This window comes from Cylas formicarius, unplaced genomic scaffold (genome assembly GCF_029955315.1).
Source record: "Cylas formicarius isolate icCylForm1 unplaced genomic scaffold, icCylForm1.1 PGA_scaffold_4__25_contigs__length_36172078, whole genome shotgun sequence".
Classification (NCBI taxonomy): Eukaryota; Metazoa; Arthropoda; class Insecta; order Coleoptera; family Brentidae; genus Cylas; species Cylas formicarius.
The window spans coordinates 1,947,854-1,973,921 of NW_026844334.1; the positions used below are offsets into that span (position 1 = coordinate 1,947,854).

The 26,068-nt window shown below is 37.4% G+C and overlaps 2 protein-coding genes across 5 annotated transcripts in view; both read right to left on the reverse strand.

Moving 5' to 3' along the window:
• Positions 1-1,919: 1,919 nt before the first annotated feature.
• On the reverse strand, positions 1,920-14,483 carry LOC132701039 (uncharacterized). Its single transcript, XM_060668669.1, has 6 exons — positions 14,234-14,483; positions 11,662-11,810; positions 9,735-9,967; positions 3,978-4,163; positions 2,358-2,659; positions 1,920-2,309 (listed from the first exon to the last, which is right to left on the reverse strand). Exons 1-6 carry the CDS (start codon positions 14,310-14,312, stop codon positions 1,984-1,986), a joined length of 1,275 nt encoding a protein of 424 aa, XP_060524652.1. The 5' UTR covers positions 14,313-14,483; the 3' UTR covers positions 1,920-1,983.
• A 1,738-nt stretch (positions 14,484-16,221) lies between these two features.
• The window catches only part of LOC132700559 (sodium-dependent transporter bedraggled), a 47,453-nt gene continuing 37,606 nt past the window's right edge, over positions 16,222-26,068 (reverse strand). For 3 of the 4 annotated variants that reach the window (XM_060667959.1, XM_060667956.1, XM_060667955.1), the window contains exons 6-11: positions 25,270-25,492; positions 25,062-25,219; positions 24,758-25,012; positions 22,795-23,223; positions 22,695-22,721; positions 16,222-16,920 (exon numbers count right to left, since the gene is read on the reverse strand). In XM_060667959.1, the coding sequence (XP_060523942.1) occupies positions 16,318-16,920; positions 22,695-22,721; positions 22,795-23,223; positions 24,758-25,012; positions 25,062-25,219; positions 25,270-25,492 (1,695 nt within the window). In that variant the 3' untranslated portion in view covers positions 16,222-16,317. The remainder of the gene's footprint in view (positions 16,921-22,694; positions 22,722-22,794; positions 23,224-24,757; positions 25,013-25,061; positions 25,220-25,269; positions 25,493-26,068) is intronic. The other variant, XM_060667957.1, reaches the window with a different exon arrangement.

Genomic DNA, 26,068 nt, shown 5'->3' on the forward strand with positions numbered 1-26,068 from the left:
GACGAACAATAGGACTGATTTTGTTTCTACCTCATTATTGTGTACACTACTATAGTCAGTAGGTTACCTTAATATATTTGTTAGTTTTTTTTTTTTGTACAAACTGAATTAGAATAAAACGAATACTAGTTGGATTGTCTACTTTTTCTCTCCCATGTATAAATAATAATGATTATATTTATATAGCTTTATTTAATGCGTGCAGAGTGAGTCAACGATAGAAGAAAGGTGATTATCTCATTGGTTCCAGATGTTATAAGACAATTGTAAATACAAAAATAGTTTTCTAGTTTCCACGCTTGCATGTACGGTGCTAGGTGCGGAAAGTGTCATTTTACCACGCCACCTTCGTTTGGAGCGAGCCAATTCAGACATTTCCGGGATATTACCAAATAGGTTTGGGAACAATCGGGTATTTTCGGAGGTTATGTCCGTGAATGTATTCGTGTTGTGCAAAATGCATCCCATCCCGTAAAAACGTTGGGTAAACATTTTCAATCACTTTTTTTTAAGGCCTCTACCACACATGTTGCGTAATATACTATTTATGTGATTAAAGAAATCTAAATCTACAAACGCTCAATGAAGTAAAAATTCTTTAACACCTTGTAGCTACAAAGCAAAATCTTATTGTTACATGACGAATCCACTCTTAATTTCTTCTGAAACGCCTTGTACACTTATAATAAACTCTCTCTATCAGTCTTCCAATCTACCTTCTTCTGCATTGTTCAGTGTCCCTACCCTCTCCCATACATAACTATGGGTCTTATGATGATTTTGACTAGTCTCACTTTAACTTTCCTGGTATTTTAAAACCAATCAGCCATTGATGTTTATATCCTTTGGCTCTACTACTTTGCACTTGCACTGTAACATATAATTTATTCCTATTAAAGCCTAAGTGGCCTTTAGAATATTCACGTCAGTGTAATAACAGAAAGCTGGGGCGATGATACATTTAACACAGAAACTTGAGAGTTTTTCAACAATTTCCTTCTAATTTTGAGGTTAGATGAGAATAAAATATTAAATATTAATAAGTGATTTTGAAACCACCTGAGCATTCTACTTCACACAATATTTTGTGTACCCTGTATATTAATAATCGGTACTTTTAAGCAGTAGTTAAACACAGAAGTATCTAGTGATAAACAAAACAATAAGTAAGCACTAGGTTTATTCTAAAAAAATGTGAACCTAGTTTTTCTTGTCCTTTTTTTAAAGAGACATCCGCAGACTACTGCAATGCTATCTGCAAATCTTTTGGACGTTTGGCCAATCATACTGTTGGCTTCTTCAGAGCTTAATAGAAACTAAACAGTTAAGTGCTGAAGAAACTCTGTGATCGCTAATCATGCTGTTGACTTCTTCAGAGGTTAACTGAAACTGAACAGTTAAGTTCTGAAGAACCCAACATGATGTTTCACGAAACGTAAGCCAGTTTGATTTCTTCTTCTTGTTTCGTGTGCCCTTTCCGTTTTCATGTTGGTAATCACCAAGGCGAAGACGGCGCGATCTTCTGCAGAGTGGGATACGAATCATCGTTCTTCTAGACGTTCAGATTTAGATCGTCATTGCTTAACACGCACCTCATGTTATTAAAGGTGTTATTTAGTCGCGCAGTCTGGAATCAGATTTTAAACTTGAAACCGGCTACTATTTTAATTTGAGGTCCCTTGTGTTCTAGGGTAGTGTCTTGGTGAGGTTTTCTGCTGAATATCAAGAGTTAGGTCTTTCATTTTGTGACCTCGTGGTTCTCCCACTTCCATGATTCCAATCTGCGCATCTGATCATTGTCATTGTCTCAGTATCCACCTTGCCTCACTATTGCCTATTCCTACTTGTACTCTTTGGTTCCAATATAGGTTTTTAATTCTAGTTCTTAGTTAGACGACGGAAACTTAACACTTAATAACGCACCCGTTTCAGTTTCAATTTCTTTATTAAAATTAAACTACTACGCTGTTCTGAGGTACGCCATTATTTCCTCGAGTTGGCGTCTATCGCTACCGCGATCAAGTCGTTGCTCAGGAAGTAATCGGTGGCCACGACGTTCGCGTCGTAGAACCACTCTTCCCTGAACCACTTGGTCACCTCCCTGTTCACCTTCTGTGCGAGGTTCCGTAGGTTGTTAATTCTGAGGATGAAATCCAGCGGTTGCGGCGTGAGTTCTGCCATCAGGGCCCACATCGGGTTGATGGTGGTGCGGTGCTGCTTAATAGACCTCGTGAGGAACCCCTTCAAGGAGGACACGCTATTGGTGTCTCCCCAAAACTGCTGCAGCGGCTGCCACAACCAAAACGTTTCTGGAAATCGAAAAGTTTCGTCGACATCGGTATTGAAGAGCCGCTCACCTCTGACTGTGTTCCTGTCCGAGTAGCAGATGATTACGCTTTTGTTCTGGGCCCAGATTTCGTTGAGGGTGGGTCCTTTGCCCACCTGGAGACCCGACGGTGATAGGGCGTGATCGCCCAGGTACCGGTATACCAAGTCCGTGAATTTCCTGTGCATTTCCGCCGTGAAGTTGCTCGGATAGGGGAACCGGTGGAAATCGACCACCACGACTTCGGACGGCGCGAGTTCGACGAACTTTTTGATTTGGTCCAGGACCGTCTCGACATTGATCACCTTCACTTGGTCGTGGTTTATGAAGAAGCTTTTCATCAGAACTTCAATTAGTAATAATTTTCCTAAATGAACTAATATTTTGTTATTGTCATATTCGAATTTTTTGAGTATTAATAAAAATACGTAATTTTAAATTGCATAAAAGTTGTGCGTTTTCAAAACACAATTATTTTCAATATTGCGAGAAGAAAAGTTGGAGGATTAATGAACTGTAAAACTTTGTAGCGGTAGCAATATTCCATAGGCGTACCTATGATGATTGTGAAGAGAGTGTCAAGTTCAAGTTGGACAGTCCGACCTGTATATGAGGATAAACACGGCTCCATCAGGTTACCAAAGAGAAGCACGGAAGGAAACAGAAGTGCAAGTAGTATAGTAATGTCGGTTCTGAACCACTTTTAGTTAGTTTCCGATTAGTCTGATGATTCTACACAAGAGTAAAAATAAATTCTAAAAAAATTTAAGGAAATGAATCTTCATTAAGAAAAAACTCAAAACAGATAATCACTTTTAGTAGAGGAAGAAGAAAAAATCTATCTATCTATTAGATTTGAAGGAAAAACGGGAATGTCTGGGTACGTAGTATAGCATAGAAATAGAAAAACGAAGCTAGCTTTTATGGAATAAAGAATAAAAGTACCCTCGGGTAGCAAAAATTGACTTGTGGTATTGGCTTACTAGAATTTCAAAATGGACTTGACATATGACTTGTTACATATATTTTTTGTTGTTCTGCTCACTCTGTTAGATGCTTTAAAAAAATGATAATTGCGAGTAAGTATTTTTATTAGAAAGAATTTTCAAAAAAAAATTAGTGGTGTTGGCAGTATCCCATAGGCGTACGTCAGGAGATTGGCGAAGACAGATAGTAGCCACCATTAAAATTCAAGTTGGAGAGTGTAACTTATACATGAAGATAAACGCCGCTTCATCGGGTCGCCAAAGAGAAGTACGAGAAAAAACAACACTTTAACCACTTAAATTAAAAACAAAACAAAAAGTGTTATATTTATTTAACAACTTTATGTCGTAATTCAAAAATTCTGAAAAACTAACTACTCCAATGGATTCCACTCACAAAAAATTATCTGTAAAGCTATTTTTATTTTTTCGATGGTTTAATAGTAATGGGTGCCTAAAATAGCGAAATTTTCAAAATCGCCTCAGAAACGCAATGGGATTAGAAAATTCCGCCAGCCTCTAGTTGAACTCGTAATCATAATACATTAAAAACTGAGATTTTCGCCACAAATTATGGTCATTCAGACCATAGTGGGCCGAGACGATCTGTCGCTTTGGTACAACCTTCGAAAAAACTAACCAAAACTAGTGAAATTTAAACGTACCCTTCGCGATGGTAGAATCCAACCCTGAAATCCAAATATCTGATGCCGTGCACCAGCTGGGTCCAGACGTCCCTGTCTTGATTGAGCACATAACCTTCGAGAAAGGCCGGTATACCGTCGTACGATCCCGAATTATGGGTGCCCGGTATAAATATGGAGCCTATCTTCTGGCTGCCCAAGGTTTGCCTGGAAATCGGAACGCGGCAAACTTTAGAGTCACGGAAATATTTGATCGCCTAGCCGGAACAAAGAAGATAAACGGATTGTCAAACTTTGCAGCGTTTGACGTCATAACGATATTAAAACGGAAGATCAACGGAAACTGCTCCGTCTTCCGTTTGCTTTCCCGGCCTTCCGTTACCTTTGCTTGAATTGTGTAATTGTAATGATGACAAATCCTAAAAACTGCGACTTGAACGAGGGACGTTTTCAAAGTTCGGAAAATTTATAATAATAATAATAATAAATGAAGTTTATTCGCAGAAAATTAATTACAACAAACGTATTTGTATACATTATATATAATTATCCCAAAAAGGGACTGAAAGCTATTTGGAACTGGTCGAAGTTCAGTCCCAAAAAGTTAAAAGTTTTATAATAACAAGATTGGATTTTGATTGAGCAACAAAAGTCATGTAAAAAAGAGAAAATATAAAAGAATATAAGGATTTAAATGCGTATTAAAACATAATCCACCGCACTACCCATCATTCAGGAAGTAATGTTTGTGTTTTTTCTTTAAGAATTGACGTTCAAACATTTAAATTGTCTGGTGTATAGTTAAGGTTATAAGAAAACGATCTTTCATAAAGTGTGTGTAACTTGAGTTTTTTCGATGGAACCATTGCACAAAAAAATTATAGAATTCGGTCGAAATTAGTGTTGTTTAAAGAAAATATTGTTACGTATATTCGTTATCTGAAGTGATAGAGTCGTAGTGCCTATAAGTTTAGGAAATAGTGCTCGTCTTACGTGGATGTACACGGATTTGTGATGTGTAATTCCATGAGGTGTATATAAATACGGTTTCCGAATGTCCTATATTCACGCTGGTAACCAGGCCGGATGGGATCGGAAATCCAGTATAAGATAATTGCTGGAGCCATTTGAAGAATCGGTCGTCATTTTATGACAATTTATTTAGAAGTTTCCGTTTTTGTATATGTAAGAAACAAAAACCTAAAGGATGATGGATTGGTCCAGACCCTTCTCTTAAGAAGGCATTCTGTAACTTATGTGATATTATCGTATACGAAGGCAACATTTTTGTATAATCTGAATTCTGTCTTTATTTATTTTATCCAAACATGGTCTATGGACTACGCCACAAAAAATAAGCTGGCTCAATACTGTAAATAGCAAAAAGAAGCGGCCCCAAACTGGAGCCTTGGGGTACCCCACAAGTTTCGCGCTCTCCGAGGAGCCAGCAAAATGCAAAATCGTTCGTGATGATCGCTCTCCGAAAACACTTAGAACACTCGAAGTTTGAATTGAAATCTTGAAATTTGTTCCAGAGCACCTTGAAATTGTTAAAATTGTTATTTGTACAGGAGTCCAGATTAGTTTGATTTTTAATCTGTTTATAGATATTCCAGTTACAGTTTTGTTTTTTTTTTTCATTTATTTCTAGATTTATTTTTCAGTATTGTTATCTTAATTGTGAAGGTTGGCCAAGTTGGTTTTGGCTTTCTCAATGTTAACTCAATTTAGCTTCAATTTTTATATCAATTTAGCAAAAGGCCTATATCACGCAAAGTTTAAAATTTATATTCCACTTCTTTAAGAGGACGATTGATTCTGCTTAAATCTGCAATAAGAATCAACATTGCATCGAATGTCGTTCTAGTTTTACGCTATTTCCTGATAATAGGGAAGATTTTCTACATTTTACAGGGTGAGTCAAAAATAGAGCAAAGCTCATGATCTCACGAAAAGTTATAAGCAAATGGTTAATACAAAAGTTCTAAAGTTATAGCCCTTAATTTTGATTAATTAAATCTGTTCGTTATAGATTTAAGGCACCTTAAACAATTTTTCTTTTAATTTCAGTCGGCGCTAGTTCACTAAAGGAATCAAAAAAATTATGTGCCACACGCCATTTCCCTGAAAATAGGTAGTAGATTTTTTACTTTGCCCATTATCCCAATGCTTTCAAAAATTACGAGAAAATGGTGTAAGCATGGTGGAATTTTTAGTATGAATTTATTTACTCTTGGACAAAAATAAGTGTAAATATTTCAAGAGTTGAAATAAATCACAGATAATTAAAAATAGGTATGGCATACTTAATTAAAGTTGTAGATTTCTGCAAAATTTTTCTGAAAAAATAATAAGGGATGTTTTTTTTTTTTCGATGTATAGAAATTTAAGTTGCAATAAAACAACGATGGATTATTCGATTGACATGAATTTTATTTATCCGAAAGATAATCTTGTGGCATTACATTTTAAATATGATTACTGGCATATGACCGCCACGGCTGGCGCGGATGTAGTCCAATCTGGACGTCCAATTTTCGATGACTTTTTCCAACATTTGTGGCCGTATATCGGCAATAACACGGCGAATGTTGTCTTCCAAATGGTCAAGCGTTTGTGGCTTATCCGCATAGACCAATGACTTTACATAGTCTAGCGGTGGTAAATCACAAGATCTTGGAGGCCAATTCACAGGTCCAAAACGTGAAATTAGGCGGTCACCAAACGTGTCTTTCAATAAATCGATTGTGGCACGAGCTGTGTGACATGTTGCGCCGTCTTGTTGAAACCACATCTCCTGGACATCATGGTTATTCAATTCAGTCAATCACCATTGGCGGTAACGTTCTGGCCATCATCGTTTTTGAAGAAGTACGGACCAATGATTCCACCAGCCCATAAAGCGCACCAAACAGTCAGTTTTTCTGGATGTAACGGTGTTTCGACATACACTTGAGGATTAGCTTCGCTCCGAATGCGGCAGTTTTGTTTGTTGACGTAGCCATTCAACCAGAAGTGCGCTTCATCGCTAAACAAAATTCGCTTATGAAAATCGGGAACGACGGCAATCTCGGTTTGGGCCCATTCGACGAATCTACGCCTTACTTGACGAATTCATGATGAATTGCCAAACCAAACTGAGAATAAATCACTTGACAGCTGTTAAATCGGCCACCATCTTGAACAGTAATGCCAACTTAAAGTTCTATACATCGAAAAAAAACACCCACTAATATATGTAGCATCAAAATGAAAACTAGTATTTTTTAGGAGAATTAAAATATTGGAAAAACTATTTGGTGTTGGTATGTATGACTATTAATAACAAAGTTGAGAGGAATTCAAGGCGAAATTTAAAAATAGGGCGTTCCATTCAAACAAATAAATAAGAACTAAAAGTTCAGATTATCACGAAATTATATATTTTCACATGACAATTGTTTCGACAACACCGTGTCTTTATCAAATGTTGCATTTGATTGTCATACAATTTCGTGAAAATCTGAACTTTTAATTCGTATTTATTTTGATAAATGGATTTTCATCAAGTACGAGCCACCTCCGTTCAATTATTAAGCTTTATAAAACAAACTTAATATTACTTAATGTAACCAGAAAAACACAGATAACCGACATATCTTGCATAAAATCTGGAACTAAGTTTAGGTTGGTACTAAGGGCAGAACACACATAGTACCTATTTCAATCACTAATGCTGATTATTCCGATCGTGCAATGGATACTAAGGGCAGAGACACGCGACAACAATTTTAATATTTTACATACGGCCACAAATAGTAGAAAATTAAATTTATTGGAAGCCATGGAGATTAACAAAATGAGACATTCAAATGTATTGCTTAACGATCAATTAGATTTAAATACCTCTAATTTATTGAACTAAAATTCTCGCAACAACATTAATTAAGGTGTTATTGTCATTTTTCGGTATATACAAGGGGGTACCCAAAAAAAACCGGAATCATTTTTTAAAAAATATATATTGTTTTGAAAATCACAGAACGACCTTATCCCCTTCAAAATACTGTCCATTACAACTAATACATTTGTCCCAGCGGTGCTTCCACTGTTCGAAACATTTTTTATATTCATCTTTGGCTATAGCCGACAGCTCATCATCATCATACGTGGAAATAAGAAGAAGTCACACGGAGCGAGATCAGGCGAGTAAGGTGCATGGGGCAGAGGAACCATGCCATTTTTAGCCAAAAACTGCTTAACAGAAATGACTGTGTGTGCATTTGCATTATCGTCAGAACCAGTCCCCTGTCCGCCCCAAATCGGGTCTTTTTTGTCGAATACTGTTGCGCAATCTTCTTAAAACTTCCAGATAAAAAGCTTGATTAACGGTCTCACCTGGTGGAACGAACTCTGCATGAACCACGCCGTTGATGTCGAAAAAGCAAATCAGCATCGCTTTGATGTTTGATTTGACCTGAGGACATTTTTTTGGACGGGCAGATAGTGACGTCTTCCATTGGCTGGACTGTTGCTTCGTTTCTGTATCGTAACCATAGCACCATGACTTGTCACCAGTAAAGCACGACACCCACTAATCTTTGATAATTGTTCAATTGTCTGTCGACGGTCTGTGAGCACAAACTCTCGAATCCTTTTAATATTTTCGTCGATTCGAGCAGTTAATAGACGTCCAGAACGAGGTCGGTCATCAATTAACTCGTCTCCATTTTTGAAGCGTACACACCACTGGTACACTTGAGTTTTTCCCATCGCATCCTCTTTATAAGCTGTTTTTAACATTGAGACAGTTTCAGCAGTACTTTTAACGAGCAGAAAATAAAATTTCACAGCTGCACGTTGTTCTTTTAAACTTGCCATCGAAAAAAACGAAATAACAAAAAGCAGCGTTAATAAAACATGGCGCTGCAAGTGAACAAAACAAGTTAAATTTAAAACGAAGGTGACGTTGAACTGGCAATAAGTTGTACTATCCACAACCTAGCGGCAGAAAGGTGTACTATACAAGCTCTGCGCGCGGCAATTCAATTCCGGTTTTTTATGGGTATCCCCTCGTATAGTAGCAGGTAGTTTGTAAATATTACATTTGAAACAGACACGGTGTTGTCGAAACAATTGTCACGTAAAAATATATAATTTCGTGATAATGTGAACTTTTACTTCTTATTTATTTTGATAAATGGATTTTCATCGATTAAAAGTCACCTCAGTTCAATTTATATTCAAAACTTTTTACTCACTCATTGTCGTAGTACGTTTTGATCGGAAAATAAAGAAAATAATCAAATTTTCGAACACTACTAAAGATGGATAGAGAAACGTATACATGGGCCCCATTTAAAATTTCAATGTCGATGTTACTTTGTCGAAGAAGTGGCAACGTGGCAGCGTTAAAAATATTTTAAATCGCTAGAGCAACGCCTCTAATAGAAATAATCATCAAGACTGAAACACCCAAATTCAGAATATTAAAATAAGTCCTTTTTGACATATAAATTCTTTAATAAATGAATTTAAACAATATGTTTTTTTGATCAGTCCCTATACAGAAGAGAATTATGAGAATTTCCGCAAATTCATATTTCGCCTGGAAAATTTGACACTCCAATAGCGTTGGTAATTGTTTCTATTGCACATCTTCATCTATGATTGAAGTGAAGAAGCTATCAAAACCACTACTTCACAGACCAACGCCCAGCGCTCAGGCCTGCTGGCTAGTAGTTATTAGGATTTGTCGTTATTCTCATGATCATGATCTGAAATATTGGCAAATAATACCTGTTATCGTACATCCAAGTAGGTTGGATAGCCAAGCAATTTTCATCGATGATCCGTTCCCCTCTCACCGACGTTATCCAGTAGGGCAAGCAATACGGTCCCATGTCCTTCCTGTTAGTAGTTTCCGAATACTCCCAGTTACCGGGAAGCCAGGGATGCCCGTAACTCGTCGAAGTTTTGTAATAGCCTCGAGGGTAATCGGCGGCTTTAAGTTTAAGTATGATAGAGTTTTCCTGAAATGTTCATGTTCATTTTTGGCATTTCTCAGAATTTCAGAATAAACAAAACGGCTATATTAACATAACAAAAAACAGCTTCTCGAAATTTTGGAATTGAAAAAATATTCAAGACGTTAAGCACTTTTTGAAATTCATTTCGGAAGATTCTAGAATTTCAAAAAATCGTTGTTAAATACTTTTAGAAATAGAACAAATATCTTCTAGAATTTCTGTAATTGAGAAATGCCTTTACGCACAGAAAATTATTCAGTTTGTCCAAAAAAAATCGCTATTAAGAACATCTAGATAGAAAAAATTTCACTTCTCAAAATTCTAGAATTGAGCAAATAAATTATCTTCTAGAATTTCTGTAATTGAGAAATGCCTTTACGCAAACCTAAGTATAGAAAATTATTCATTTTGTCTAAACAAATTCGCTATTAAGTACTTCTAGATAGATAAAATCACTTCTCAAAATTCTAGAATTGAGAAACGCGTTAAAACTTCAAGAAAATAAGATATTTGCTTCTCAAAATTCTGGAATTGAAAAATATTCAAGATATTAAGCACTTTTTGAAATTCATTTCGGAAGCTTCTAGAATTTCAAAAAGATCATTGATAAACACTTTTAGAAACAGAAAAATATCTTCTACAATTTCCGTAATTGAGAAATGGCTTTACGCAAACCTAAGAACAGAAAATTATTCATTTTGTCCAAAAAAAATCGCTATTAAGTACATCTAGATAGAAAAAAATTCACTTCTCAAAATTCTAGAATTCAGCAACGCTTTGAAACTTCTAGAAAATAAAGTATTTGCTGCTACTACACTTCTCGCTTCTCAAAATTCTGGAATGGAAAAATATTCAAGGTATTAAGCACTTTTTGAAATTCATTTCGGAAGCTTCTAGAATTTCAAAAAGATCATTGCTAAATACTGTTAAAAACAAAAAAATATCTTCTAGAATTTCCGGAATTGAGAAATGCCTTTATGCAAACCTAAGAATAGAAAATTATTCATTTTGTTCAAAAAAATTCGCTATTAAGTACTTCTAGATAAAAAAATCACTTCTCAAAATTGTAGAATTGAGAAACACGTTGAAACTCCTACAAACTCTCAAAATTATGAAATCAGTCACAAAATAAAGACGTTTTAATAATTCATTTTATACAATTGTTCTTTACCAATTAGAATTTATTGTTTTGAGATAAGTGAAAACGCGAAAACCGCCCGGGAAAGTGAAATTGGTTTGAAAATTTCTTACAGGGCCGATATTGGTTGACCGTTGATTATTTCCCCTCTCTATCTAACTAAAATGACAGGTACGTTTTCAGACTTCCACATATACGAGTGTGTTCAGAAAGTAAGGTGAATTTTAAGTCTCATCAAAAGATATTTATTTATTTATGAAAATTAACGTGGTCAGTTTTAGAGATATTAATACACTGGTGCCAATGTTTTTCCCAATCCTCGAAGGACTTTCTAGTATACCCTTAAGTTCTTCCCACGCCTCCCTGTTCCATTTTTTACACAGAATTTTATGCAAATTCTTTGTTCCATTTTTTTTTAAAGCAGAATATCGCTGAACAAACAAAAGGCGCAAACTGGCTGAAAATCTGAACATATGTTGGAGACATGTGTACCACAGCTCGTTTATGTTTTGTTGGGATATAATATAATACGGTTTGCAATCGTAGTAGCAAAACTAACGTCCGTGTCTCTCAGGTGTTTCCTGGAAAACACGATGAACTCTGGTGCCGAATCGTCTTCACAGTCCGATATCCAGTTCAGTTCCAGGTTGGTGTCTCTAGTTGGCGAGACGGTCAGATGGACATTTCCGCAATCGGGACGTCTGTGATCTTAAAAGAACCAATTACAAATGTTAATTCCAAAATTTATAGATACGACTGAAGAAACAATTTAAAATTAGTTTCAAATAAATAGGGTGATTCATAAACATGTGGAGAACCCAACTAATATATTTACAAATGTAACACCCTCTATATTATTGCATTATGCTCAATCAGTCAATGTACACATGGTCTACACCATATTTTTGATGAGAAAACTATTAGTTCTCGCGAAAAAATCAAATGTAACGCTCTGTATATCTTTCAATTTTATTAAGCAATCCCTATACCTAAATTTTTACGAACAAAACTCTGAAAATTTGTCAAGTTATGAGAAAATGTCGCAATAAGCCAAGAAAAATAAAAATACAACGTAAATTTCAGTCAAGCTCTGAAGAAGCCTATAGGACGATTGGCGAAACGTTAGCAAAAACCGACGCAGGAGGAATCCAGCATTTTTGTAAAAAGTGCAACGAAAATTTTTGCGAAAAAAATTTTTCCTATCTTACCAGTATTCTAGATATTCTGCCTCTCTTAGAGCCCAAAATATTATTGAACTATAAAACAATATCTTCTCATCGCGTCTCTTAGTGCAAATGTAAGTTGTCCTTGCAAAATTATTATTGTTACACTGCCCAATCGTTTAAAGATCGTGTCAGAGCGATTATCGAAGTCGGCGCGAGAGATTTCCATCAATAAATAAAGTAAAACTCTTGCAGTTTTCACACATACTTTTCACGTTCAAGTCATATTAATTTCGTTTTCAATATATTTCAATATTTTCAACATTTCAATATTTTCTCACCATACCAGTATAGCAAATGAAACATTAATAAGATGAAATATCCTTATGAAAAGTTGGGAGATTGGCAAGCTAATGATATCAATGTTTGTGTTCGATGTTTTGAAGTTTTTGGTAATTTTACAAAAAGGCAACCGTTGCCGTTATCTTCAATTGCATTTTTTAGAGTGTGAAGTAGAGTTTTGTTGTTAGTAATAAATAGTGCGCAATTTATTAATTATATTAATAGTAGCTGTCATTTTTATCTATCTATCCATTTATTTAAGCAAAAATCAAAGCTCATGTTTTATATTCTATCGATGTGTACTTTAATTGTAGTAATGCCGATTTCTCAGTGTGTTATACTTTGTGTGTTTGTACGTATCTGTTTTTAAAGTTTCTTAATGTTCTAATATTTTTTTTTATTGGTTGACATTATCCCATACTCTTCCGCTTTTTCTATATGTTTAAAAACATTGTTACGACGAATGGCAGATATACAGTGGTAAGGTGGAAGCCTTAAAACTGTATGCCCTAGATTTTTTGCATAATTATCACAGACCTATTCCTTTTGGAGGTTCAAGCTTTGTAGAACCTCAATTAATTGCTTTTTGGTATAATCTTCGTGAAAATAAATGTCGTTATTATTACAATCCATTACAATGACGCTATTAGGAGGAATGTTTGGAACTAGTTTGTTTTTAAACCAACTTTCAAATAAATCAGCGGTGGTAATCCAGAAAAGAACCTTTAATATTTTTTCGCAGACTGAGAAAGTCCATTTGGAATCCAACCATCCAATGTCTAAATGTCAGCATCGCTTCTTTTTTTCCTCGCTGAAATGGGATTATTCACAATTTTCCATACAGTTGATGTTGGAATTTTCGTCAACGTGGCCGTTTCTTCTAAAGATGCTTGCTTGCTGGCACCACGTTCAATGACTTAACAATAACTTTCTTAGTCTCAATAGAATAGTGTTTTCTACATTTGGGCGGGAGCATCTCCTGACATACACTAGACTCGCACATATTTCGCATAATTCGCACACGATTCAGCACACGCCGTATTACACACAAAATAAGAATGATTACTAATAAACTCAAACTAAGTAGTATACCAAACCAAAGAATATTAAACACAGGTAGGTATAAAATTATTTTCCATTACGGACCAGAATTTTACCTGAATTTAAATTCCGATACTTTAGGTAATAATCTTGTTGCATTGTATGTTAATGACCACCCTTGGATAATCCCATTCAAAATCAATTGGTCACTTTCTTATATCTATGAACAGACCATACTTCCAGAAACTCAATCAATGTGTACAACAATTGATGCACTGATTCTGCTGGATTTCTCCAGGGCCTTCGACAAGATGAATCATGATATTTTATTGTCAGCGGGCTTTTCCGGGGGAGCAATAGTTTTATCAAGGCTTTCGATATCAGTTTCTTGAAACAGAGAAAGGTACGTGGACCCAAGTTTCTTTAGTACGTATACACGACTGGTTGTTTTATGACCGTGTTTCTAGTAGATTTTGCCGTTTGTAACACGACGACAGCATCAGCGATGACACACCATTACCACCAATTAGACTTTAATTGAGAAATAATACCAAACGATTATCATTGTTACTACCCATTACTCACTTTCTTGGTAACATCGCGCCGAATGGCCGGCGAGCAAACAAACACCAACGATCAGAGAGATAAACGGCTTCATAAACATAGTTTCGATACGCGCATAACTGCGATCGCTCTGGCCAAGACCCGCAACAATGTCGCCCAAATAAAATCTCAATTCAAACCATGTCGTCGAAATAGAACGGCCGGTTCACGAGCATACGCACACACGCGCACCGCAACGGCGTAGAATCGCTACTAAGCGCCGAGTATCACCTTGCGAGTCAATGTTTTATTGTTTATAAATTTCCTACAAGCGTAACTAGGCGACTTCCTGTCGGTAACGTTGTTATTATTTTTGCGAACCCGCGTTTGATTGTTTATTTCGTTCCTGCCTTGATTAAACAGTGTACGTACGGCGTATATACAGGTTGTCCTCGTTCGGTGGGTCAGATAAAAAAAAACCGTTTGAAAGGCAATTTGGTATGCCTTAATACGAGTTTAAATTGATCAAAGTTTATTTCTGCTATTTAAGTTAAGCATTTTTTTATTACTAGAAACAAATAGGGTTATTGACAATGAGCAACTCAACATTTATTTTTTAATAACGGGTATCACGCCCTTGTGCCCTAATAACATCATTTACTCGATTAGGCACATATCTAATTAAGTACGGTATTGTTTCTTGTGGAATGTTAAGCCGCTCTTCCTCTGCCGCAACAGTAACCTCTAGGATCGAGATTTGGGTACGAGTTCTCCGTTTTAGCACATCCCATAAATGTTCGATAGGATTGAGGTCGGGACTGCATGCTGGCCACTTCATAATTCGAAAACCGATTTCTGTAATGTAATGTTGTTGTGTGCGGCCTAGCATTGGCATGCACAAAAATGAATTCTTCTCCAATGTAGTCGACATATGGTACCACGTGATGTGATAAAATATTCTCTATGTTAAACCTCCTGCCCCTTGACTACGGCCGCCCCTACGGATGAAAACAGGGTCGGTTCGTGCGTCCATAGAAATTGCACCCCATATCATCCATATATATATATATATATATATATATATATATATATATATATATATATATATATATATATATATATATATATATATATATATATATATATATATATATATATATATATATATATATATATATTCACATAATCATGATCTTAACACATGATTGGGGAGACCATGTGATGGATCCACCTCTACCGATCCATTCCTGTGGGTTATAATTATTTAAAAATTTGTCAGGCCTGTTATCAAGTTCTTCAAGAAGCTAAGGTAAATCGTCCTGCAAAATGATTAAATATCTAGGTTCGTAAAAAATATGGTGTATTAACATTACAGTGTTTTATTCCAACCCACACATTAAGTGACCAATGGTTTTGGGTGTGCACTTCCCTAAAATTGATCCGCACCATAGTATTAATTTTGTCATATCCAACTAATGTTATGGTTATAGTCTTGGGCAGAAAGAGGTCCTCTGCTTCTTTAAAAGAAATCCGTTTTTTTTTCGACGCACCCTGTACATTTTCAGAAAATCTTGTTTTTAATGAATATTTTATCCAGATCTCGCTGCAAACGCGATTGTTATTTTTTCGAAAATACTTCCCGACCCCCCAGCACCCTCCGTTTCAGTATTTTCCGTTAGGGCACTAAACTTTACATTTATGCCAAGTTTGAACTCGACAGCTGTAAATTTCGCACACTTATCGTGCTTCATAGCGATGTACGAAAATAGGGAAAATCACAAAAAAAAAAGATGGACGCCATTTTCCGATCGCGGCCATTTCTTATGGGCTTTTGCGTCTCGTGGTCTGCTTGAAAGGAGCGAAATTTCAGCCCCCTAGCTCAAACCATTCTGAAGCTATTCTGCTTTACATGAAGCGTGAACATAGAACAGAGAACAGATATTGGAGAACAGAGTACCGTTGCCGAGATATGCCGAGCCAAATCGTAGAAACACGGAAAATTGAAAATAAAACAACCGAAAATCGTCAGGCGAAAATAAATTATATATTAGGGTCGACTTTACACGGTAAAGCGTACAAACCTAACCTAAAAAACGTGCGACGGAACGCGATAAGAAAAATGCACTTTATATCACAGACGGGGGGTTATCGTCGCGTTTCCCCTCCAAGACGAGCGACGTGACCGCCATGGGGGCGGCGGCGTCCACCAAGCGCTCGTCGCTCAAAGAGGCGGCAACGTCGCTACCTCTGCCTTGGGTTTTAACGATCTTGCTCCTCCTGAAGCTGCTCCTCAATATGCTGGCGACCTCGGCGGCGGTCAGGGCGTTGGAAGTCGACTCCAGACCTCTGAGCCTTTCCAAGGTGGACACCCTCGCAGGACTGTCCGACACCGTCAGCGAGGTGTCACTGGTCGTGGTGGACGCCATTTCGACCAACACCGTGTTGTAGTCGGGAGGCGGAGGTTGCGATACCGGTTGCCTATGGCCGCTAGACTCTCCCAAAATGGTTGCTATGCGTCTGACGCTCCTCCTGATGCTCTGCCGCAGGAACTTCGCAAGACGTGCGCCGGTGGCGGTGGTGTAGCTCGGCGGGGGGGTGTATTTGGGCGGGGGGTCCTCCGCGATCACGTTCGAGGGGTTAGGCGAGGTCGCGGAAGAATCGGAAGGGTTTGAAGGGGGCGGTTCTTCCATGTGCTCGCCTATAGGCGGGCGGTACAGCAGCTGGATCCGCTGAAACGCGTCATAAGTCACACTTCAACTGGACGAAGGTATGCATAACTCGACCAAGCGCCAGATTCGATTTTTTGGTATTTTTGTTATTATTATACTACCTATCGTGGACTGTTAGACATCTGCACAGGGTGGTACAAATTCAAGGGGCGTGTTACGGTCTCATTTTCAAAGAGTTCCTGAGCTACAGGGTGATTCTTAAAAATGTGCGTTTCTAAAAACCCACCATAACTTTTTTATTGGTAAATATAGACATTTTTATTAAAAACATTTTTGTCTTAAAGTCTCTAGTTCACGAGATATAACACACAGATACATTTTTTTTAACGGAATACTCCAATTTTTTTTTTAATTAGTTTTCTAATAAAATTTCCTGTCAAACGATATGCCCTACACCTATTTTTATTAAGTAGTTAAAAAGATATCTGCAATTTTTAATAATTACCATAGTAGGCTGTGCTTAACTCTGACCTATGCAGTTTTACGGTATCTGTCTAGGCAGCTATGATCAGATAAAGACAATTGCCACGATGCACAAGCCCAAGTGTTAAAAGCTATAAAATTGTTTGAAAACTTTGAAAAGTACGACATGATAAAATGATATATTGAAAGTAATGAAAATCGACAGACAGCGTTAAATCTATAATTCCGTTAAAAAGTCATCTAAAAGAATATGGATCCTTTACAAAACCGCGGCCTGGGACATATAGAAGCCTGGCCAGAGATAGAGATTTGGAAGAACTAACGGGTCTGGGAGAAATAGAAATTAACCCCGAATACTTCCACCAGGGCTATGGAGAGAATTCCAAGCAGCAATGCCGTGCGGGTGCCTAAAAAACACAAGTTTAGGCCCTATCGACCCCGACGGGTGCATCAATTTTACTGCAACGAGATTTTGCTCCAAGGCGTGCACTTTGCAGGTGGTATGGTCTGTTCATAGATATAAGAAAGTGACAACAAGATTATTACCTAAAGCAAGCATCTTTAGAAGAAACGGCTACATTGACGAAAATTCCAACATCAACTGTATGGAAAATTGTGAATAATCCCATTTCAGCGAGGAAAAAAAGAAGCGATGCTGACTTTTCTCGAGTATAGATGAAAGTGATCAAGATATAATACGGCGTAAAATTTACCAGTTATACGAGGAACAAAGCGTGCCTACATTAGATATCTTAATGAGCAGGCTTGAAAAAGACGAAACCGTTGTTAAATGTGGCAGAACTACCTTATGGAAGTGTATTCAACACATCGGTTTTAGAATTAAAAAAATTGACAAAAGACAAGTTTTAAAGGAATCTTTTGGAATTAGTAAATAGCGACTGGAATATCTAGAAAAAATTAGGATTTACAGAGAACAACAAAGGCCAATTATTTACTTGGATGAAACCTGGTTGGACACTTATGATACCACGGAAAAGGGTTGGGTTAACTCAACTGATAAGTGTAAAACTATACTAATAACTATTTGGTATGCTGGTTCTAAAGATGGTTGGATTCCAAATGGACTTTCTCTGTCTGCGAAAAATATTAAAGATTGTTCTCTGGATTACCATGAAGACACCACCGCTGATTTATTTGAAAGTTGGTTTAAAAACAAACTAGTTCCAAACATTCCTCCTAATAGCGTAATTGTAATGGACAATGTAAGTTATCACAGTAGACAGTTGACTAAAACGCCTTCCTCATGTGACACAAAAGCAACAATCAAAAAACTACATGTATAATAACGACATTTATTTTCACGAAGTTTATACCAAAAAGCAATTAATTAAGGTTCTACAAGGCTTGAACCTACAAAAGGAATACAGTTTTAAGGCTTCCACCTTACCACTGTATATTTAATCCCATTGAACATGTTTGGCACCAACTGAGATCTGCCATTCGTCGTAACAATGTTTTTCCCCGTGTTAACTCCAATGTCCTCAAAGTTATAAAAACCGAAGTTTTTAACATCCCTTCCACAAAGTTGGGCAAATTCTGTTAAACATATAGAAAAAGCAGAACAATCGTATATCCATATTGCAAATAATATAGAACAAATAATAATTAGAACAGGCGATGACAGCGATAGTGATACTGATATATTATGCGAATAATTTTAAGTAAAACAAAACCCCAAATAATTAAATTCTAAGCAAAGTACGAACCTGTTCGGCCGTATTTCATTCTTACAGCTTGCCCGGGTCTTTCCTTAATTCGTATCAGTTAGTCACTTTCTTATATCTATGAACACACTCTATCACTGCTATTACTGGAAACAGCAAAATCCCCATATTATGGTGGAACAATTTAAATTACGAAAGATACCGACAAATTCTAGAAGAGCAGGTAATTCCGTTTATCGACCATTTGCCATATGACGGTGCACCTCCTCACAATGCACGAGACATTACTAATTTGCTAAATAATATGTTTGCCTGGATCGGAATAATATATAGGACATATCTTTTAAATTAAATCAAAAAATGCCGGAACCATTTATAATAGTAAGTCTTTTGCCAGTAACCGTCAACATAAGTCAGGTTCTAGGAATAATGGTGATCACTCCAAAGCATTTTTTACTAATACTCCTTCTAATAACGTTCCTACATTGAATTGTGGTATCTGTAGGACCCAGCATTCCATTATAAACTGCTCCGTCTTTTTAAGTAAGACTCCTCATGAGCGCTATTTACTAGTTAAACGCAACCGTTTGTGTGTGAATTGTTTGAGTTCGTTTCACAAATTTTCGAAATGCAGTTCTAATAAGACCTGTTCTTCTTGTACGAAACGCCATCATTCTTTACTACATTTCTAGTCGGCACATGGTAATGAACGTAGTCCACCTAATGACGATGTTTTGCCCAGTGCTAATGACTCTTCCGTAGATCAACCACATTGTGGCACCACTTCCATAAATTCTAATAGTGCATTTACGCTCCTTGCGACTGCAAAAGTGGATTTTCTGGACAGCCAAGGTTATTCCCACACAGTTAGAGTACTACTGGACAGTGGAAGCCAAGGCAATTTTATATCCGAAAGATGCTTTAAGAAATTACGACTTTCCCGCTCTCGTTTGAACATTCCAATTAATGGGTTAGGTAATATGACATCTGTATCGTCGAATGGTGTTACTTGTTGTACGGTCCGCCCGGTGGGTAAGAACACACCTTCTTTTCCCATAGAATGTATCGTTTTACCGCAGATTTGCTCCTACATGCCTTCTGTATCTTTCAGTCGCGAGAACTGGTCACATATGGAGAATTTAGTCGTTTCTGATGACACCTACAATACTCCTGGACCTATAGATGCTCTCATCGGGTGCGAGTTATTCCCTTTAATTTTGTTGCCTGAGAAGGTGTGCGGTAAAGAGTTGGAACCTGTCGCATTCAATACATTATTTGGCTGGGTAGTGATGGGTAAAATTGATCGTATAAAAAGCAAGTCCTCATATTCCTGTTGCACACTATTGGAAGAAAACCGGGATATTAATAAAACTCTTCAAATGTTTTGGGAAATGGAGGAAGTTCCAAGTAGCAAGTCTTCATTAACCCTTGACGATCCCGCTGAAATTTCTTTTAACGAGACTCATTCTCGAACTCCTGAAGGACGTTTTATCGTTACTCTACCGTTTTCCAGTGGTGAGCCATTATTTTCTGACTCACGCTCCATAGCCCTAAAAAGGTTTTATAGCTTAGAGCGCCGTCTTCTTAAGGATCCTCCATTATTTGAGATATATTCCAAATTTATGAAGGAATACTTAGAGCTGGATCATATGGAACCCGTGTCTGCTCCTGTCTCTGACGTTGCCCAGCGCCACTTCTACATCCCTCACCATGGGGTTACTAATTCAAATAGTACGACTACTGCATTGCGCGTAGTCTTTGACGCATCTTGCAGTCCGCGGGATCGATCGTTGAATGACACTTTGTTGATTGGTCCCAAACTACAAAATGAAATTGTAAGTATTCTGTTAAGTTTTCGAAGGTTTCCTGTAGCATTTACTGCCGATATCACAATGATGTATCGACAAATACTTGTTAATGACAGCCACCAAGACTACCAACGTATTTTATGGAGATTCTCCCCTCGAGAACCTGTTCAAGATTTTCGCCTAAAAACCGTAACCTACGGATTAAATTCAGCTCCTTTCCTTGCTCTGAGATGTCTTTTACAATTAGCCACCGAGGGTAGAGATAGATTTCCTAGGGCCGCAGCAATTTTAGCGTCCCAAGTGTATGTTGATGATATATGTGTATCTTGTAAATCTTTAGAGGATGCTGTGGATATCAAACAACAACTTATTGCTCTATTGGATGAGGGTTGTTTTTTCCTTAGAAAATGGTCTAGCAATTGTGTTGACTTCTTAGCTACTATACCTTCAGATATTCTACAGAAACCTCTCGCACTTGACACTAAATCCGATCCTTACTTGAAGGTTTTGGGTCTCAGATGGTCTCCAGAGAAGGATATCTTCTCATACGACATACAATTTCTCAACTCGACATGTACTAAGAGATCTATACTTTCTGAAATTTCCAGAATTTTTGATCCAATTGGATTACTTTGTCCCATAACTCTATTAGTTAAGCAGCTAATGCAATCTTTATGGGCGAGAGGTATCGACTGGGACAGTGAAGTGCCCGCAGATATTGCCCAAAGGTGGACCGACTACAAAAATGAATTGCCAAGTCTGTCAGCATTAGAAATACCCCGTTATTGTTTTATTTCAAAGTATGTTAGTTTAGAATTCCATGCTTTTGGGGATGCTTCAGAGCTAGGTTATGGAAGTTGTATCTATTCTCGCCTCGTGTCTCCAGATGGCCAAATTTCTACTTATCTCCTCTATGCTAAGAGTAAAGTATCTCCATTGAAGAGATTGAGTCTTCCTAAATTGGAATTAAGTGCTGCATTAATGGCTTCCAAATTGCTTAAATATGCCTTAAATATAATTTATTGGAAAACTGATTTTTTTAGAAAAATTGGGGTATACCATTTAAAGAAATATAGCATTGTGTGATATCTCGGGAACTAAAGGCTCTATGACAAAACGGGTATAATAGAGAGATTGCTGCTTAAAAAAACTCAAAAAAATGTTTTTTCCAAAACTCTAGTCTTACAATTAAAAAAGGGGCATTTAAAACGCACATTTTCACCCTGTGGCTCAAAAACGCCTTGACATATCACGATGCGGTTTTCAGTTTTCGATTTCTCTCGAAAATCGAGCCAGTATTAATTTTGCAAATGCTTAAAGCCATAGAAGCCCCTCGAACTTGGACCACCCTGTACAGGGTGTTTTGTAAATGACGGTTAAGGGGGCCATTTTAAAAAGCAAACCTAATATGAACGAACATATGCCCTAAACGCCTTAACTTTTGAAATGCAGGGTGAACAAATTTTCAAAAATGAAATATATTTTTTTAATATCTGCAATGCCACTTTAGATATTTCAATGAAACTAGGCACGCGTGTACTATGTATCGAGAGTCATTGTTTACTTTTCTTTTTACTTGTCCATTTTGGCAGAGCACCGTTCCTAAGTGGGACACACTGTATAATAAGCATAACCAGACTAAGCGTCATTTTTATCACAACTTCTAAAACATTTTTTCTGTTTAATGTTTACATAGACCAATTGGTAATGGCCCCTTGCGAAAACCGAATCTGTATCACAGTTACTCGTTTTTTAACTTAATTTAATTTAATGGCGGTTTTCCGAAACTTTTGGCGTTGACGTCGAGTTATGCACAACTACGTCCGACTATAACTACGACTAACAAAGTGGTACTAACGTGGATGGAGGGTTCCGCGCACTGATCCTGAGACACGCACGCGTCAACAACAAAATCGAAATTAAAAAGTGAGGTTAGAGGCGTAGCAAGGACTACTCACGTCTAGAATATCGGAGGGGCCGCTGTTCAAATAGCGATAGCTTTGAACGACCGCCACCAAAGGGACGCACAGTACGGGCAGCAGTTGCATCATGGAGCCCATCTGCCTGGACCACAACGGCCAGTATTCGGCTACCGGCGCGTGATGCCACACGAACATGTCCCTGAAGTAGCCGTTCCTAAACGTCGAGATGCACAGTACCATGAGAACTACCGGCAAGATAACGTTCCACGTAAACGACAGCAATGGCGGCGCCCAACTGACCAAACACGCGCTGGTCGGACCGAAGAGAGCCGTAACCACGGTGTCGCCGCTGTAAGGGCGCCCCCTGACGACGAACACGGCTACTATTTGAAGCAGGACTATGATGGTCATCCACCATATGCCGCCCATCACGTAGTCCATGAAATATACCACGTAGATGCCCACCTGGTCAACGGAAATGTTTTTCTGTGATGTTTACGGCGGGTCCCGACCAACAATTTATGTTTCAAATAATATATTAATTATTAATTAATAAAAACACAATAGAAAAGGTTGAACAAAAATGAACAAGTATTGCTGACGACCAGTTCAGAGCAACCAAATAATCTTAATCACGACTTTTAGCTCCGCCCCCCTCAAACAATATATAAGCAGGTGCAGAGTAGAATGAAAGCCAGTTGCAATTAAGCTCTGAAGGAGCCAACAAGATGAATGGCGGAATGTCAGTTGGATTCAATAATAACCGACGCAGGAAGAATCAAGAAGATTTATAAATAGTATTACCGTAGCCTGTGAAAGCTTTGAAAAATTAATTTCTGTTTTATAAATGGCGTATACAGAACTATTTCTATAAAACAACAATGTCGCTATAAACGTTCTAACACAACAACAAAACAAAAAGGGCGCTGGAATAAAACGATTTTATAAAAGTTGTTCGCAGATGCGGCTTTTATGTTTTGACTAAAAACTATAAAAGTGAGCTTTTGTTGTTAAATTGCACCCATTGAGAATAAATTATTTTTTAGTAGTTCTAAAGGTGTGTTCTTCTGTAGCAAATAAAATTATGGACTAAATATGTCAGCCATTAAACAGTGTATTAAAAAATCCATTGCTCACTTAAAATGCTTAGACGGTTCTAAACATATTTTAAATTAATCATTAAAAAAGGTCTTGTGTGATTCGATAGTTTTATCTTCTTTTAATCACTGTGAACATATGTCCCCTATTATAAATCGCTGTGTTCTATCAGATAGAAAGGAGTTTTAGAGGTTTCCTCCATTATGATGGGACAACCATAGGGCAGCATAGCAAAATAAGCGTAATATTTATGATATCGTTGCCAAAGGCTTTAGTTTTTAAGTTTCTAAGAACGTCTTATTAGTTACATAAATGCTTTTGTGTCCTTACTAAACTTTTTTTTTATATAATTTATATATAGCTATTTTTATGACAGTCTTCATGATCATTATATAATCTTTTTTCTAATGCACTCTCTGAGTGCAATATGCTCTCAATGACAATCTTATCATAAAGAAAATATTCATAAATATATTTAATAAATAGATAGCGCTAACGAAACAATTTTATAGATGCTATTTCTAAATCTTCTAGAATCATCCTGTGCCCGTCTTGCTGACATTTTTTTCAGTTTTAGTTGAATTTTGACGAAGCCAACAAGCTAAAATGTTGTATAAAATTACCTTTTATAACCCGCTGCCTCGGTTTTTGCTGAGTCGAACTTGCTGACGTTTCGCCAATCATCCTGTTGGCTTCTTCAGAAGTTGACCAAAACTCAAAGCTCTGAAGAAGCCAACAGGATGATGGGCGAAACGTCAGCAAGTTCGACTCAGCAAAAACCGACGCATGAGGAATCTAGAAGTTTTATAAAAGGCGTTACGGTAGCCTGTGGATATTTCTTTAAAAAAAAATCGTATAAAATTACAAAACACGTTTTCTGGTTGGGTTAAGATCGGCTTACCTCCGTCGCCATTGGAAGACCCAGGATAAAGCCGCAGGTACAGCTGAAGAAGGTGATGGTAGTCTCCCAGGATTTGAGCACCTTGGACCTGATGGCCATGATGCCGGTGATGACGCAGTGCCAGATGGCCAGCTGCTGCGACACGCCGAACATGATGAGGATGAAGTAGAAGAGTACCGCCCAAAATGGCGACACTTGTTCCGCCCCCATCACAGCGAAGGTGGCGGGTAACAGTTCTGTCGCTAATCTCAGCGCCTGCGCGTACGTCACTTAGATAAAATGATACATGGTCCAAAACCGTTACCTGATATCCACTCTCGGTGCTGTAGTCCACTCCCGGTCTGATGACCCTTTCGCCCAGGATGAAAGAATTGTGTATCATGTATCTGACGGGGGTGTTGGCCAAGCTGGGAGGAAGGGGGTCCCTCGCTGATCGCAGAAACACGGAGGAAGACATGTGCTCTACAAAAGACTTCCATGTAAATACATTAACCAAGGAAGCTATAACTTACCGAACGAGCTGGGAAAGTAACTGTAGCCGTAGGATTTGAGTATCTGGACGCAAGTGTTGGCCAAAAAGGCGACCAACAAGAGCACCGTGAACGTAATCACGGCGACGAGGCTGCAGTCACGTTGGAGCAGGTGTTTGTGCTTGTTGTGCGACGCTACTTGCATGACGGCGGCTCCGAGAAGCCCCCAAGTGAGGAAGGTCTCTTGCGCCGCTGCCAACCAGCTCTGAAATCACACCCAGACCAGTGATTGTTGAGTTCGGAAGCTTGAGTCAGAGAAATATGGTCTTTGAAAATTAAAAAAAATAAATGAAAAATACAAAAATCGTTGTACATTGCGTAAATCTTTAATATATTCTGCCAGATTTAAATTTAAGAATTCTTGAATTAAGGGCACCGGTTTAAATTAAGAATTTCAATGTGGTTGATGATATTTTCACGATATAATGTTCATTGTGGTGAATAGTCTTGTTTTTAAAATGTTTCAAATTTTTATTCCTAAATTGCAAATACTGCTTCTGAGATAGCAACATCTCGTTACTTGGAAAATGTTGCCTGGTATATAATTTTAGAAGCCGAAACAATATACCCATTTTCAAAACGTACTACTACTAAATAATGTTCGAATGAAAACGACAAAACGTAACATACATTCGATCATTCTCTTATAACGTCTATAAGCTGTGCAATAGAATTCTGAAAGAATTAAACTTATTTATTCGTCTCTTTCGAAAGTAGTAGATTTGTTGTTTATTTTTGTTATATTTTTGTATAATATATATAACATATATATTCTTCAAAT

Bases quoted from the DNA above. Each gene is read 5' to 3' on its own strand.
- LOC132701039 (XM_060668669.1), bottom strand. From the start codon at position 14,312: ATGTTTATGAAGCCGTTTATCTCTCTGATCGTTGGTGTTTGTTTGCTC. The intron at 9,968-11,661 runs GTTAGTTTTGCT...TGAACATTTCAG, and splicing joins AACACCTGAGAGACACGGAC to GAAAACTCTATCATACTTAA. The intron at 2,310-2,357 runs GTGAGCGGCTCT...TTCGATTTCCAG, and splicing joins GGACAGGAACACAGTCAGAG to AAACGTTTTGGTTGTGGCAG.